This window comes from Nicotiana sylvestris, chromosome 3 (genome assembly GCF_000393655.2).
Source record: "Nicotiana sylvestris chromosome 3, ASM39365v2, whole genome shotgun sequence".
Lineage (NCBI taxonomy): Eukaryota > Viridiplantae > Streptophyta > Magnoliopsida > Solanales > Solanaceae > Nicotiana > Nicotiana sylvestris.
Genome location: NC_091059.1, coordinates 1,696,925 through 1,713,010, shown reverse-complemented (window position 1 = coordinate 1,713,010; position 16,086 = coordinate 1,696,925). Strand labels below are relative to the sequence as shown.

Below are 16,086 nucleotides of genomic sequence, written 5' to 3'. Positions count from 1 at the left end.
TTTTATGGTACTAATATATCGTCTCCTGTTGCTTTTTTTTTTGAGCCGAGGGTCTCCTGGAAACAGTTTCTCTACCCTTCGGGGTAGGGGTAAGGTCTGCGTACATATTACACTCTCCAGACCCCAATTGTGAAATTATACTGGGTCGTTGTTATTGTTGTTGTTGGTAAATATGATTCTAGTATTATGTATGTTTTGATTGATATATTATTATTATATCACCAAAATAAATAATGTGAATCACAATAGGGAAAGTGTACTCTGAACATAGACAATAATTTTTTTAAAAGAAAAAATATATAATGTATACTCCATTCGTCTTAATTTATATGACATGATTTGGTGAATTCAGATATGAAATCTTCAATGTTTTTAAAATTTTAATGTATCTAGAGACTACATAAAAAAAATTATAAGTTAAAATAATAAAAAATATAAAAAAATATGGAAAATCGCGGCAAAAAAAAAAACTTATTTAACTCTAGTGTCACATGGAATAAACTTATAACTACTACTAAATGACGATTCTTTCAAAAGAATTATATCAAGTTTTTTATTTGTTGTTGTGTCAGTACATAAATATATATGTTTTCCAACAAGATATAAAACCTTTAATATTTTCTTTTCTTATATATATATATATATATATATATATATATATATACACGACTTAGGATTACTGAGGACATGGCCCTTGACATGGAATTGTGGAGGTCGAGCATTAACGTTGTAGGTTAGGAGGAATTTTGTGAATATTACTACAACGCACTAGAGTGAGACTAGCCATTTAGGAGTTACTCTTAGGATGCTACTGATCAGCTACTGATGCAGGGTTGTATCTGTTGGATATTAGTATACCTTACATCCTTTTTTCCATCCTTTTCGTATTTCTTATATTGTTGTTATTTTGTTATTTTATGTTATATATTTTATGTTATTTATTATGAGTCTATTGATAAGACTAATATATTGTCTCTTGTTACTCTCTTGAGCCGAGGGTCTCCTGGAAACAGCCTCTCTGCCCCGCGGGGTAGGGGTAAGGTCTGCGTATATATTACCCTTACCAAACCCCACTTGTGGGATTATACTGGGTTGTTGTTGTTTTATACATTTAATTAATAAATCAAATAAGAACCAAAAAAGAAGAAAAAGGAAAAGGAAAAAGATAAAACTTCCCTATAAAATCGAGTTTTTTTTTTTTTCACTATATAAATTTGAACATGCAAAAGCTCAGATTTTGACCACCCCGTAGGAAGGTAAAAAAAACCCATAGAACTCTTCTCTCTCTCTCTCTCTCTCTCACACACACACACACACACACACACACAGAGCGGCGATGGCTTTGAGGTCGAGTGCATCCAAGCTTATCAACTCCTCCCAATCCCTCCTTTCCAACGCCGGTCAGTTCCTACCTCTGCTTACTCATTCATGGTTTTTTTCTTCAATTTTTTCCATTTATTCTCAATTTGTGTTTTTTTCCTTCATTTTTTCCATTTTATTATCAATTTGTGTTCTTTTTAATCTATTTTGATTTTTATTGGATGTACTTTGATGGGTGTTTTCTGTAAATCTATCGGTTTTATTGTAGCCCCTTGAATCGAATCGGGTATTTTCATGGTTTTATTTTCTTCTAGATCTGTTTGATTGTATTGTGAACCCCCCACCCGAACCCCACCCAAAAGAGAAAAATGAATTCTTTTTATGCATCGCACCTATCATTTCTATTGACATGTGTTTGCGAACCAGGGATCAAAAGAAAATCTTAGGCCAATGAGGTTTAACTCAACTGGTTAGGCTTATTAGGTATCTTGGCCAACTACATTTCTTGGCCAACAGTAAAAGTTGGTTCAGTGTGACCAGGAGGTCGCGGGTTCAAGCCATGGAAGCAGTCTTTTGCAAAAGTGCAAGTTAATGCTGCATATATATTACATAAGAACCAATGTGGTCCGACCCTTTCCTGAATCTGCGTATAGCCGGAGCTTAGTGCACTCGGCTGCCCCTTCTCGCAAGCGAAAGAAAATAATTTGTTTTGACCAATATGTATATGTTTACTCCAGCATAATGTTGTTATAATGAATTTATACAAATTGGATTAAGGGAGCTGTTGGTCAAATTTAGTTCAATTTATACAAATTTGTTTTCCTTGCTTTTCCGTGAAGCGAGGAAAAGTGATAAGCCTCTTTTCGCTTAAAGCATGAAGCAAGAAGCGAAGCGCTCGCCTTTTTGAAGTGAAGCAGAATTAAAAAAAATACTAAAATAATTACTGCATAGACAACACATGTTACACATGCAACCACATACAACAAATGTAAATGCCAATACTAAAAAATTGGCAATGAGACTAAGGACAAAAGATGGAGAACTGAAGAAACAAAATTTGGCAGCATTTCGCTGCAATTTTAAGGTCTGAAACGAAAATAAGAAAGAAGAAGAAGAGAATGAGAAAAATAAGAAGAACTGAAGGGGGGAAAAAAATTTGGCAGCATTTCGCTGCTATTTTAAGCACTGAAAAGAAGAAGAAAATATACCTGGGCTTGAAAATTGAAACCCTAGTCGCTGCTTGCTCTGCTTATCGCCGATTTTGAGTTTTTTTATTTGTCAGTGACTTAAAAAACAGAAGCGAGCGCTTCCATCGCTTCTCGCCTTTTTGGCAAAAGCGGATGCTTCAACCTACCTATTACGCTTCACCCTACAGAAGCGAAACAGTGGCTGCCTCGCTTCGCGTCACGCTTAAAGCGCTGAAGCGAGCGCTTTTCACAACACTGGTCTGAAGCTAAGCTTAGTTTATTACTATAATGGAAGTGCCATGGTTTAATGACACCTTTTTCTTTTTCCCTTTTTCCTATTTCTGAGGATTGGTGGCCTTAGTACATTTTCACATAGCAAGTTACATACTTCTGGTACTTGCAGTAAACCGTAAAATGTCATTTTTAAAAAGTGCTGTTGGCCTAGTATAACTAATTAAAAGCGTCACCTCTCTGATAGCTTAAACTTGTCAATGATGTGATTCACACGATTCAACATGGTACTAGAGCTGTGTTCCGTCACTGTCACCTAGAAGAAATTAATAAAGTAATGACTAATTAAAGACAGTATCTTATCTCTTATATGTTAAACTTTTAGATGAGGTGGTTCGGATTATTAAACATAAAGTGATGTATTTGGCAATACTATAAGGTTTTGTAAATAGCTTTCTCTTTTAATTCAGCACACATGTACAAATTTTTTGACTTGAAATCCCCGATTTAGTGATTAACCTTCGCACGATCATAAATATATGATGTGTACAGTTTGTTCTGCACATAATATGAAGGTGAAAGGAGTTGATCTCTTAACCATTCATAAAAATAAATATGATGATGAAAGGGGCTGTCATGTCTTTTGTCTTTTTGGTTTCGTAAATATTGAGTTCGACTCTTTTCCAGCAGCTAATCTCTCCGTTTCCTCTAGTCAGGTCTTAGATTCATTACACGTGTCCCCTTAACAAATTAATGGTTCGGATTTATTTTCTTTGGCCCAATGTTTTGACCTAGTTCAAAGTTCTCTCTCTTTTCCACTGCCTGAAAGTATCCCTTCCTTTCCTCCGAAATGTGTCAAAAGAATTGCATGTAAACAAATCTAACACCAAGTCAAACCAAAAGTAGCGGCTTCCTTTGAGAAAGAGCTTCCTTTGAGAAAGAGGTCGATAAAGATTTTTGCAGTGTCGGTGAAATGAGCTTCTGAAATTGCTTCCATGGCGGGCAGGTCTGTAATGGGGTGCAAAATCAAGCTTATTTGGGTTCTTAATTCAAGTTGAGGCTCCTTCACTTCGATTGAGATTTAACTATGGAGCCTTGTTGGTGGAAGTTGCATTAGTCTTCATTTCTTCGGCAACCAAATTTTGCCGTTTTCCTCTCTTTTTTTTCAAGTCTAAAATAGAGAAAAGCAGGTTTTTATTTCCAAGAGAACATAATCAGTCTTATAGAAACTTGTAGGAGGATATCCTTATGGTGAACTGTGGATTGTACTGTGAGGCTGTGAGCAATTCCATCTGTAAAGATGATAGTACCGCGTGAAATTTCAACATGTATCTACTTTCATTTTAGCCTATTAAAGGGTGAACGGCATTATAGGGTCATTTTTTTGATCATTAAGATATTATAGGGTCTTTTCTTGAATCTTTGAATAATCCATCTGAGGCCCGGCCTCAAGATTTGAGATTCTGGGCAAGGACTTGGAAGAAGAAAATGAAATAGGAACAAGCGCCTCAAGATTTGAGATTCTGTAAGTAACTCAGGGCAAGGACTTGGAAGAAGAAAATGAAATAGGAACAAGCGCGCTGGTTGTTTAGTTCGAAATGGAGATTCATTTCCCCTATGATTCTAGGAACAATCCTCACCGTCCTTTCAATTCTATCCATAAGCCTCCATTGAAGAAACCAATTAAACAAAAGAAAGAAAAGAGACGATGACCTTATGCTTGAATAGCCTTCTTCTCAAAAGAAGCGAAGACGACTCGAAACTTTCTTGACAAAATTGCGTTCATGATCCAACACTGTTCATCTTCTCTTGCTTGAAAGATTTGGGAGGAAGTGGAAGGGGTTCTTTTCTGGCTACAGAGCAGAGAGAGAGGAAGAGAGATACAGTTAAAGTATTTGGATTTACCAAGCAAATTTGAACCACTAGTTTGTTAAGGGAACGCTTGTGTTGACTTTGAGACTAAACTGGAGGAAATGGAGGGATAGGTTATTGGAGAGGAGCTAAATCCGAAAATATCATCATTGGTGGATTAGTTGTTGCAGTATAAATCTTTAAATTTGTGCCCTGGTTGTGAGAAAAGTTGTGTCTCACACCTCTTGTTTCTCTTCCAACTGTCATGGGAAACCTGTTGCAACAAGATCCATGACGGAGATGGATAGAGTACGAGGAAAATGATGGGGAGAAATGAAAAAATAGATTATATGGGCCTTTCTTTTGAATATATCCTCTGGAATTCTTCATAGCACTCTATCACGTACCTTGAAGCATATAAAAGCCTTGTTTGGAAACACGTTTAAATGACTTGATGGGGCATATACACATTCATTAACGTTTGGCAACGTTTACATACGCTAATATGTGTATTAGTCAATGTGATTTTTCATGCTTTGGTAGCAGCTGTACTTGGGGTAATTTTGACTGGACGTGATTATTTGCTGATAGAATTGAGTAAACTTTTCCTACAATAACTTTTTCCCATGCTAGAACTTTGACTTTTTTGTTATGTTACATTGGACATTATTAACTTGTAATCACATTGGAATCTGGTGGCCGAAACAAAGAAATTTCTCAAAATTATTTAAGCAACTTCATATCAAATGGAATATTTCAATTTTTTTAGCATAAGATGGAATCTCATTTGCTGAAGTTTTTCTAAGTTGCCACTGAACAATTGCTTGAAAAACTGCCATTCTAACCGTCTTATGTCATCGATAAACATCTATAAGTAAAGAGCTATATAGCATGTTTGATCAAGCTTCTAAAATGAACTTATTTTGAAAAGTGCTTTTCTCAGAAGTGCTAATCAAAATAGTACTTTAAATAGTACTTTTGGCGAGGAACAATTTGTATTTGGCTAATTAATTTGAAAAACACTTTTGAGCGACAATTAGTATTTGGCTAGGCTTTAAAAAGTGCTTCTAGGTGTATTTTTCACAAAAGCTTCTTTGGAAAGAAGCTAATTTTTTCCGCTTCTCAAAAAATGCTTCTACTCCTACTCTAAAGCACTTTTTTTCCTTTTAAAAGCTTGGCCAAACATTTAACTTTGGAAAAAAAGCACTTTTGGCCGAAAAGAAGCTTGGCCAGACAGTCTATAAGTTGAGGCTCCAAAATAATCACTTTCAGATTTCATGCAAATTAGAAGCTCATTTCCCTATTTATGTGTCTTTTACCGCACCTCTTTTACGATGATAGTATGTTGGGTTTTGGCTAAAAGAAAGATGATTGTATGTGATATTCTACGTCAAATGCCTTTGCGTATTGATAAGGTGATTTTATGTAATATTCTGCATCAAATGCCTTTGTGTATTGCTGCATTCCGTGCATTATGTGAACTTTCCATACTCTGTCATTAGACTTGTATTAATAGTAGTTTCATTTGTTTTGGTCCCTTGCAACTCCCTTTAGTTTAGCGTTGAAGTTTGAATGCTCATTGTGTTTGCATCTGACTTTCTATATTATAACTACCTTTCATTCAAGTTCCAAAGAGGTTCATGCTTTTATACATCGCACCTTGCTGAAATTTAGAAACTTTTTGTTTCAACAGTGAACAGAGGAATCCACTCAACTAGTGTAAGAAGAATGGGTGGACATGGCCATGATGAGCCATTCTATCTTCACGCGAAGCACATGTACAACTTAGACAGGATGTCTAATCAGAAGCTGAAGATGACCCTTGGTGTTTGGTCTGCAGTCGCCATTGGTGTTATAGTCCCAGTTTATGCTGTCGTCTTCCAGCAAAAGAAAACTGCTTCTGGCTAGATCATCTTCTTATTTGTGTCTGCCCCCACAATAATGCATCAGTTCTGGCTCTTGTGAAGACTAAAACCGATTGTTCTAAAGCCTTGAATAGCTTTCATTTTAGCTTAGTTATATACAATGGTACTTGCTTTTCTTTTTTCAACGGCGACAATGGGCGTTATGCCTGTTTCTTAAATAATATTTTCTGAACACTCAAAACAACTCGATTGGAGTGTTTTGTTTACCATGTACTGGAATTTGTGCAGTTTGATATCTTTCTTTCCTAATGACTTGATGTCATATCTGGATTTTATAACACCGTCTATGTTTTAGTTTTATCTTTCAGCTCATAGGTGATGTTTCACCAAAGTGAAAGCAAATGATGATTTTTCATTCCTTTCAGGTCCTGGATAAAGATGATCGTTCTAAAGACGAGAATGAGATGCATTTTCAAACATGATTTGAGATGCATTTCAATAGTGTAAGGAATTTTTGTAAGATAAGTGGAATTACTACAACAACATACCCAGTAAAATCCCACTGGTGAGGTCTGGGGAAGGTAGGATGCACGCAGACCTTATCCCTACCCCGGAGGGTAGAGAGGTTGTTTCACAACAACATACCCAGTAAAATTTCACTAGTGAGGTCTGGGGAAGGTAGGATGCACGCAGACCTTATCCCTACCCCGGAGGGTAGAGAGACAGTTTCCGGGAGACAGATAAGTGGAATTACTAATCTAAAAAATAAGGTAGTCAACTTGGTACAATCATCAATACTATTTTTAAAGCATGGCACTCCAACACAAAATGTTGATGGTTTTTTATCCTTTAAAACATATTTTACATTGAATAAAATGTTATTTTTGTACTATTTTCTTAATATTTAGGATTTTGAAATTAAATTAAAGTTTTGACTTTAAAATCCTTCCTTATTGAACTGTGTACTCGAGTAATATTTTAAAAAAAATAAATCCTTTTCTTATTTTAATGGCGTAAAGTAATTATAGCTTCTCTATGAGTGCTTTTGAACTATGTATGTGAGGTTAGGATCCCATCCAGTATCGTTCGGTTCAGTTTTCTTTGGTGCTAACATAGTCATCACTAGGGTGTCAAATGGGCGGGTTGGGTCAATTTTGGACGGGTCAAAATGGGTTGAGTCAATAATTGGGCGGGTCAAATGACCCGTCCAAAAGTTACTTAGGCTAAGATGAGTTGGGTCAAAATGGGTTAAAATCGGGTCATAACTCAACCCGCCTAACTCTTATTAAACTTTAATTAATATATGTTATTTTCTTATAAATTGTATAATTACAAAATGAGGATTTTTTGCTTTTGTTATGGTCATATTTATCATTGGTCGTCTTTTGATGCAGGCTTTACCTGATAGTTTTACTATACCAGCCATCTATTTCGTATTTCGTATTTTGTATTTCATATCCCTTATATTGCTGTTATTTATTATGCATTTTTATGGTACTAATATATCGGCTCCTATTACCTTTTTGAGCTGAGGGTCTCCCGGAAACAGTCTCTCTACCCTTCGGGGTAGGGGTAAGGTCTGCGTACATATTACCCTCCCCAGATCCCACTTGTGGGATAATACTGGGTCTATATTGTTGTTGTTGTTGTTGTTGTTGTTATGGTCATATTTAAAATATTAAACAAAAAATAAAATTATTTCTTAGATATTTTGACAAACTTACTCATGGATCAATTTGGGCTAAAAATTAGCCCAACTTTAATTGGATTGAGATGGGTTGGATCAAAATGGGCTAAGTTCAATAAATGAGCGAGTCAATAACCAACCCAACTTTGAACGGGTTGGGCGGGTCATTTGGGCTTGGGCCAAATTTGACAGCCCTAGTCATCACTTAAAGCTGTGATAATGGATGAAAGATCAATCCATTGTTCCCAAAAACAAAGGAGAAAAAGAATTGGAATTCTCGAAGACTTAAGAATCATTATATATCATAATAAAATTTAAAATTACTCATTTCAGTCCATTAATCTATTATTCAGATTTCCTCGGAGTAAAGTTCGCGGGATCTAAGGATGTATACTATTTAGTGCATAAATTTGGTACATATTTTTGGATTGCATTTATGGAATTTCTAAATTATGTAAAACTTTGACTATAAATGGAATGCAGTATGGAAAATTTTTTGGTGGGGAGCGCTCCCCCTGAATGGGGCCTTATGCAGCACGAATTCGGATATAGTCGGATTCTAGTATGGGTACCGAACATCGGACACCGGGTGGGAAAAAAAACTAGAATGCAGTAAATTCCCTTTCAAAGTTTTAAATTTTTTTATTTCAATTTTTCCAAATTTATAAAAGTAGAACTTTGACTAATATCTTAAGACTTTGAATTGGAATACTCAAGTTTTCATATTAATAAATAAAGTTTTTGATAAAAAGATCTAATGTTATGTATTCAGACAGGTGGTTAACATCTTAGCATAAAATAATCCTTACCTAGTATAAATATCTGTTAGTTTAGGATATAAGAGCAGGTTGATCTACGCAAGAGTATTACAAAAAAGAATTGACCTAACAAATAAATTTTTTCACATATTTTTTTTATCTAAAATTTACGGAACCACCCAGTTTCAAACTTTTCTGAGTGGTTATATTAACAAACAAAATAAACTATATCAAGTGGTAGGGGACATAAGACCTTACTCCCTATGCATTATTAAAGTAGGACATGCCCAACTCTTATGCATGAGGGCTAGATATAAAGAAAGCTATGGCCATGTCAGTTGGCCTTAATTGTTGAAATTTCACAAGCTTTTAAGTCGTTATGTGCGCTAATGGGTGTTGGATACATCGTTTGCATGCCGATTATGACTATGAATTAGAATGATATTATTCGTATATGAGAAAATGGTTGTAACATAGCTTGGAAGGTCATAAGGATGCTTAAGTGTACCGACTCTCTTATCTCTCAGGCACGATTCACGAGGCAAACTCCAAATGTCCATTATGGGCTCTTAGATAAATCCAGCGTCGGTCAATGGAGGGTGGCACTTCTTTTAGTTCATCTTTCAGTTTTCACCTTTTTCCGGTCAATATTGAACTGCTCATTGATCATAGAATTTGTTTTCGATTAGGGGGAAAATCATTTGTAATCGAGCTTATAGCGAAGGTGCCGAGACCTGGTTCAAATAGGTGGAAAGTAGCAAGTATGTCATTCCGAAGCTGATGCTAAGTAGGAAGCTGTCTCTGCGGGTCTGCCAATTTCTTAAAGAATCATCAATGTTCAGGGAGGGTTCTTTAAGACCTGGAGGAGTAGGGACCATATCTCAAACATTTATGGTTCCTTAAAAACACAACAAATTTGGTAGATTTACATGCATAATTTCGGTACAACGTCACATGGGAGTTGTAATTATTCTACCAGAAGTCGTAATAAATATAGTGTGGAATGAAAATTCAAGGCATATTGAGAGCTTCATTAATAGTATTTCGCCGACCAAAAGGGTCCTTACGGATCGAGTAGATAGAAAAAATAGGGCAGGATTTTTCGATGGAGTTTGGGCCAGAGCTGAGTCCAGTTTAAAATTAGACTTAAAACAGGGAGGGTTTTTTGAGGGTGATATGGGTGTGAGTGTTCATATAATTGACGTACGTGAGATGCACGTGGGGGCATGAGAAGTTGTTGGGCCATCTTTGTATGGACCCAAAAGAGACATGTTGTGTGTAAGAGTAAAGGCTTTCTTAATCCCAAACCAAGTCCTTTTAAACAAAATAGTGCTGTGACTCTTAATTTAAAGGCCATATGAGGTAATCTCGAGAGTTTGCTATCACAAATCAAATAACTAATTGCACAAACAGTCAGAGAAGAGTAGCAGAAAATGGATGTTCAACTTTTAGCTTAGGAAAAAATGCTTCTCTCTCTCTCAAGAATATTTTAATCCCATCTAAAAGTGCTCCGTCAACCTTAGGGACGGAGCAACAAGAAAGGCCGGCGAGGGATAATATAATATCTCATTTATCTCTAGTTAACTGGTTACAAGCTAATGCAGATGAAGAAGAAATACAAACTGTTCTTAATATTTCTCTGAAAAAGATAATGATGATAGTAACATGCAATTGCTCATCATCAACAAATTGATGTGATAGAACCTATCGAGATACTTCTATAAAACTGTGACCTTGATATCCCTGCATGGATCAAAAGAAACATAAGGAAGATGAGCAAGAGAATATGTGTGAGTTTTAAAGGCTGCAAATGGGAAGCTATGACCTCTTTTTTGAAGATATACAGTAAGAAGAAGGAGATGAGAGCTTCAATGGGAACGAAAAACAAGAATACTAGTACCTCACCAAAATTAAAAAGAGTTCACGAGAGGAAGAACTTGAAGTTTGTAATGAGTTTCAAGGATGGAATTCCTAAAAATAGAGGGAGATTACTCAACATAAAAATTTGATGAAGATACATATAATTTTCTGGAATGTAAGGGGCTTAAATGTAGGGGAGGGGGGGGGGAGTTAATTAAATTAGCTTTCAAAAAGTGGAGGGCAAATATCTATTGTTTGCAAGAACCATTGAGGGGGATTGTAATGCCATAGCCAAACAATTGGGTAGCAGCAGGTGGATTGACCATCTCAAACTAGAAGCTGAAGGGTCGAGTGGAGGTGGAAGATTCTTTATTACCCGCAATTTTAGTGTTGTGATATGAAATTTTAACTAGGGTATATGCTCATAGAGTGGAAAGACAAGATCTCTAGTGATATGAAATTTTAACTAGGGTATATGCTCATGGTACCAAGGTGACAACTCTACATGTGCATTAAGAATAGACAAATTCCTTTTCTCTATGGAGTGAGATGAGGAATTTAGTAATATCAAATAGTATCTTCTTCCAAAAGTGATCTCTGATCATATACCAATCTTATTGAAATGTGGGGACGAGGCCTAAAAAACTCACACTTCAAGTTTGAAAATTAATGGTTGGATGTTGAAGAATTTACAAGAAAAGTACACACCGAGTGAAATTTCATTGTGATTGTAGGTAGACTTAATTTTTTCTAGCCAACAAAGTGAAGCTTCCCAAATCTAAACTATAAGAGTGGAATAGAGAAAACTATGGCATTCCAAAAAAGAGAAAGAAGATAGTTCTGAATAAAATCATATTGGTTGATCAAATTTAAGAAAGTAGAAGACTCTCTGAAGGAGAGTTACTAGAAAAGCTTATCTCATGATAGAAATTCAAGACCTAGCCAAACATCAAGAAACATCTTGAAGACAAAGGTCTAGAATATTATGGATGGAATATGAAAATAAAATTACAAAATTTTTCTACAAAATGAAAAATCTTCACATGAGGTATAATTATATAGACAAGTTGAAGGTACAAGGGCAGACTATCACTGAAAACATTTCATACCAATGAGTACTTTGAAAATAGCCTAAGTGAGTCCTATGTGTCTCTCATACCAAAGAAGAATGAAGCTAAGGCACTAAAATATTTTAGGCTAATTAGCTTGATGGGAGTGTTTACAAAATCATAGCCAAAGTTTTAGTTGAAAGGTTGAAGACTGTTATTAGCAAACTCATTGGAGGTCACCAAATGGCTTTCATAAAGGGTCAACAGATCATGGATTCCTTACTAATAGCAAATGAGGTGATCAATTACAGAATCAGAAGCAGGCTGCTAGGTGTTCTATGCTAGCTGTATATAGAGAAGGCTTATGACCATGTTAATTGAAAGTTTCTACTTAGACCAATGGATGATATGGGCTTCGATTCTAAGTGGATAAATTAGATCCGCACCTATATAAGCACTATTAAATTCTCAATCCTAATAAATAGATCTCCTCAAGGTTTCTTCTCTTCAGAAAGGGGGTTAAGACAAGGATCCCTTATCCCTATTCATGTTTCTCATGCCAATTGTGAGAAAGCATGGGAGAAAACATTATTAATTTATATTCTATGTTACAATAAGCCCTATATATATGTATACATAACACATAACCTACTCTTATTATATAAGGGACTAGGACTAATTACATATATTCACATAATTATTCTAACATTCCCCCTCAAGCTGGTGCATATAAATCGTATGTACCGAACTTATTACATATGTAGTTAATACGAGGACCAGTGAGGGACTTGGTAAAAATATCTGCAAGCTGATCATTCGACTTCACAAAATTTATAGCAATATCTCCCGAGAGTATCTTTTCTCTAACAAAGTGACAATCAATCTCAATGTGTTTAGTTTCTCATGGAATACTGGATTTGACGCAATATGAAGAGCAGCTTGATTATCACACACAAGTCACATCTGACTAATATCACCAAATTTCTACTCCTTGAGCAACTGTTTGATCTTGGGCTGTGCACGGATCAGATCAAATCAGATTTAACACATTTTGGATTTGGATTTTGGATTCTACAAAATGCAATTCAAATCCGATCCGAAATATATCAGATCGTATCAGATTTTAAAGTTTGGATCGGATCAGATTTCGGATCGTATTATTATGGCTCAAAGTTGCAAACTAATATGTATATTTTCTTTGTAAAAGAGGCAATACTTTAAGAAAAATTCATGTTTATGTAATTATGAGAGTACTATGGTGTTAATATAGCTAAATCTAGCAATTGTAAAGGTAATAACTTGGAGGAAGATATAAAGGAAGTGCTGATTATCTCAAATTAAAGTGTAGTATTTATACATGCCCTAATAATTTTGAATTTTGGATCGGATTTGATTAAAATATACCAATCCGAATTCGATCCGAAATCTGAAATTTTAATAAACATAATTCGAAATCCGATATTGAATGGATCGGTTCGAATTTTGGATATTCGATCCAAATGAACAACCCTAGTTTGATCCAAATTAGCTCACATGTCGCTATAGCCATTGCTCGATGTTCTGCTTCTACACTAGACCAAGCAACCACATTGCTCTTCCAAGACACCAAATTTCCTCCTACTAAGACACAATATCTGGACATAGAACATCTATCAGAAGGTGATCCTGCCCAATCAGTATCTGAGTATCGAACGATCTGCTCATGGCCTCGATCCTCAAACAATAAACCTTTGCTTGGAGCTAATTTTATATACCGAAGAATGCGGACAACTGCATCCCAATGGCTATCACAGGGAGAATTCATAAACTACCTCACAATACTCACAAGAAAGGAAATGTCATGTCTAGTCACTATGAGATAATTTAATTTACCAACCAACCACCTATATCTTGTAAGATCGCTAAGAGGCTCCCCCTATCCTGGAAGAAGTTTAGAATTTGGATCCATCGGAGTGTCAACAGGTCTACAACCTGTCATTCTTTATCTAAGGCATACTTCCGTTGTAAGATCACAATACCTGAGCTAGACTGAGCGACCTCATTACCTAGAAAATACTTTAATCTGTCCAGTTCCTTAGTCTGAAAGTGCTCAAAGAGATGTTGCTTCAACTTACTAATACCATCCTGATTATTGTCGGTAATAATAATATCGTCAGCATAAACGACTAGATAAATACAGAGATTTGAAGTAGAATGCCGATAAAACACAGAGTGATCAGCTTCACTATGAGTCATGCCAAACTCCTGAATAACTATGCTGAACTTACCAAACCAGGCTTGAGGAGACTGTTTTAGACCATAGAGGGACCGACGACTAACATACAAGGCCGCTAAACTCCCCCTGAGCAACAAAACAGGTGGTTGCTCCATATAAACCTCATCCTCAAGGTCACCATGAAGAAAAAAAGTCTTAATGTCCAATTGATAGAGAGGCCAATGGCGAACATCAACCATGGATAGAAAAAGGCGGACTGATGCTATTTTAGACACAGAAGAGAAATTATCACTATAATCAAGTCCAAATATCTGAGCATACCCTTAGGGAACAAGACGAGCCTTAAGTCGATCAACCTGACCATCTGGACCAACTTTGACTACATAAACCCAATGGAAACCAACACTCGATTTACCGGAAGGAAGAGGAACAAGCTCCTAAGTACCACTCGTATGTAAAGCAGACATCTCATCAATTATAGCATGTCGCCACCCTAGATGAGACAATGCTTCACCTATAGACTTAGCGATGGAAACAGAGGACAAAGATGATATAAATTCACAATGGGATGATGATAGACGATGGCAACTTAAACTATATAATGGGGATTATGATTAAGTGTGGACCGTATACCTTTTCGTAATGCAATCGGTTGACTAAGAGGAGACAAGTCTGCAGTATTAGCAGGGTCAGGTGCAGGACGTGAATCAGTTGGGCCTGATGCTGGGCGCGGACGATGATGATAAGTTAGGAGTGGTGGAGCTGTAGAAGGTTGAACTGGACTAGGTGGTGGCACTGGAGCTATAGTTGGTGGAACTAGAGCTATAGGTGGTGGAGCTACAACTGGATCCATGGAGGAAGATGAATGTGAGATAGTGATTGAATCTCCAAAAGACGGAACTGGTAGCACCTCAGAAATATCTAAGTGATTACCTGGACTTGTGAAGTATGATTGAGTTTCAAAGAAGGTAACATCAGCAGACATAAGATACCGCTGGAGGTCAGGAGAAATGCATCGATATCCTTTTTGCATTCTCGAGTAACCCAAAAATATGCACTTAAGAGCACGGTGAGCTAACTTATCTTTTCCTGGAATAAGGTTATGAACAAAACACGTACTCCCAAAGACACAGAATGGAAGAGAGAACAAAGGTAAGTGGGGAAACAGGATAGAGAATGGAACTTGATAGTGGATAGCTGAAGATGGCATACGATTAATAAGATAGCAAGATGTAAGAACTACATCCCCCCAAAACGCAGTGGAACATGAGATTGTATGAGTAGGGTACAAGCAGTTTCAATAAGATGTCTATTCTTTCTTTTAGCTAACCTATTTTGTTGGGATGCGTACGGACAAGATATTTGATGAATAATCCATGGGAGTTCATAAACTGCTGAAATGGGGAAGACAAATACTCTAGGGAATTATCACAAAAAGATGTGTGGATAGAAACCCCAAATTGATTTTGAATTTCAGTGTGGAAGGTCTGGAAACAATTCAGATCGATTTTTCATCAAAAATATCCAGGTGCAACTGGAATAATCATCAATGAAACTGACAAAGTAGCGAAATCCCAAGGTAGAACTGACCCGACTAGGACCCCAATATCTGAATGGACTAAAGTAAAATGTGACTCTGCTCGATTATCAAGACGCCGGGGAAAATGGGAGCGAGTATACTTACCAAGCTGACATGAGTCACACTCTAAAGTGGACAAGTGAGATAAGCCAGGTACTATTTTCTGAAGTTTTGACAAATTGGAATGTCCCAACAATTTATGTAATAAATCTGGTGAATCAGTAACGGGACAAGTTGAAGGAAGACAAGATATGAGTCCATGTGATTTAGCAAGGATAAGGTAATAAAGTCCATCTGATTCACGTCTGGTACCAATGATTCGCCCTGTATTGTGTTCCTGTATAAAAATAAGGTCATCAAGAAATAAAATAGTAGATTTAAGTGATTTTGCTAAGCGATTAACGACTATGAGATTAAAAGGACTACCGGAAACATAAAGAACTGAATCTAAAAGTAAGGAAGAAAGTGGACTTGCTTGACCTAT

The 16,086-nt window shown here is 36.3% G+C and overlaps 1 protein-coding gene across 1 annotated transcript; it reads left to right on the top strand.

Annotated features, from left to right (window-relative positions):
• Positions 1-1,229: 1,229 nt before the first annotated feature.
• Positions 1,230-6,814, top strand: LOC104225005 (uncharacterized). The gene is made up of 2 exons (XM_009776750.2): positions 1,230-1,400; positions 6,283-6,814. Exons 1-2 carry the CDS (start codon positions 1,337-1,339, stop codon positions 6,495-6,497), a joined length of 279 nt encoding a protein of 92 aa, XP_009775052.1. The 5' UTR covers positions 1,230-1,336; the 3' UTR covers positions 6,498-6,814.
• Positions 6,815-16,086: the final 9,272 nt, after the last annotated feature.